The sequence below is a fragment of the Tamandua tetradactyla genome, chromosome 6 (assembly GCF_023851605.1).
Source record: "Tamandua tetradactyla isolate mTamTet1 chromosome 6, mTamTet1.pri, whole genome shotgun sequence".
Lineage (NCBI taxonomy): Eukaryota > Metazoa > Chordata > Mammalia > Pilosa > Myrmecophagidae > Tamandua > Tamandua tetradactyla.
This window is the reverse complement of record NC_135332.1, coordinates 26,124,751-26,125,949: the sequence shown is the minus strand read 5'-3', so window position 1 is coordinate 26,125,949 and position 1,199 is coordinate 26,124,751. Positions and strand designations below refer to the sequence as shown.

The 1,199-nt window shown below is 52.3% G+C and overlaps 1 protein-coding gene across 1 annotated transcript; it reads right to left on the bottom strand.

Annotated features, from left to right (window-relative positions):
• Nucleotides 1-584: 584 nt before the first annotated feature.
• On the bottom strand, nt 585-1,199 carry LOC143687443 (uncharacterized). Its single transcript, XM_077164432.1, has one exon. It carries the CDS (start codon nt 1,197-1,199, stop codon nt 585-587), a length of 615 nt encoding a protein of 204 aa, XP_077020547.1.

Below are 1,199 nucleotides of genomic sequence, written 5' to 3'. Positions count from 1 at the left end.
CTACGTGAAGGACATTTTGAGGCCCGAATGAGATGATAGATATTTAATGCAATTCAAAAGTGAAGACTAAAAAAGGAAACGGTATATGAAATAAACAGCACAAAATACCATTGGAGGCAAAATACATATTTTATTGGAAAACAACAGCTAGGAAGACAATTGAGTTATCATTAAAAGTGAAAAAAGATGGGAAATATTGCACTTATAAAAATGTTAATCTATAGTGATCACTGTACAGAGTTAACTAAAGAAACATGAGACTAAGCCTTTTTATTTCTGGTCAAAGACAACAACTGATGATCACTTTCCCAAGGTGAAACCATGAATCTATGACAAATTGGGATGACACCGACCAACATCAGGTGCAGCGATCAGGAGGAAATGACGGAGAATAAGATCAAGGTGAAGTAGACTCATTCCCCAGCTGACTCACAAACTTGAAGGAAGAAGAGTCTGCAACGTTGGGCGTCAGTTTATTGTTTGTCAGCAAAGCATGGGGAGCACATTTATTGCAGGAGTAGGAACTTTGGCCAAATGGCTGAGGAAAGATGGTCTACGGTGAGTGGTGGGGATGGGTGAGGGCTTCAGCAACAGGAGGGTCGGCAACAGCTGGAAACACAGCAAGGGCTGCAGCAGCAGGTGGGGCGGCAGCAGGTGGTCCTACAGCAGGTGGTCTGACAACAGACTGGGCGGCAGCAAGGCTGGCAGCAGCTGGACCCACAGCAGGTTGGGCAGCAGCAAGGCTGGCAGCAGCTGGACCCACAGCCGCTTTGGCCACAAGAGCTGGAAGCACAGCAGCTGGGGCGGCAGCAGGTGGTCCTACAGCAGGTGGTCTGACAGCAGGTTGGACGGCAGCAAGGCTGGCAGCAGGAGCCACAAGAGTTGGACCCACAGCAAGTGGGCTGGCAGCAGGGTGTGCTGCAACAGCAAGGCTGGCAGCAGCTGGTCCCACAGGTGGGCTGACAGCAGGTGGTCCTGCAGCAGGTGGTCTGACAGCAGGTTGGACGGCAGCAAGGCTGGCAGCAGCTGGACCCGCAAGGGCTGCACTCACAGCAAGTGGGCTGGCAGCAGGGTGTGCTGCAACAGCAAGGCTGGCAGCAGCTGGACCCATAGCAGGTGGGCTGACAGCAGGTGGTCCTGCAGCAGGTGGTTCTGCAGCAGGTGGGCTGGCAGCAAGGGGAGCAGCACGAGTGGCACAT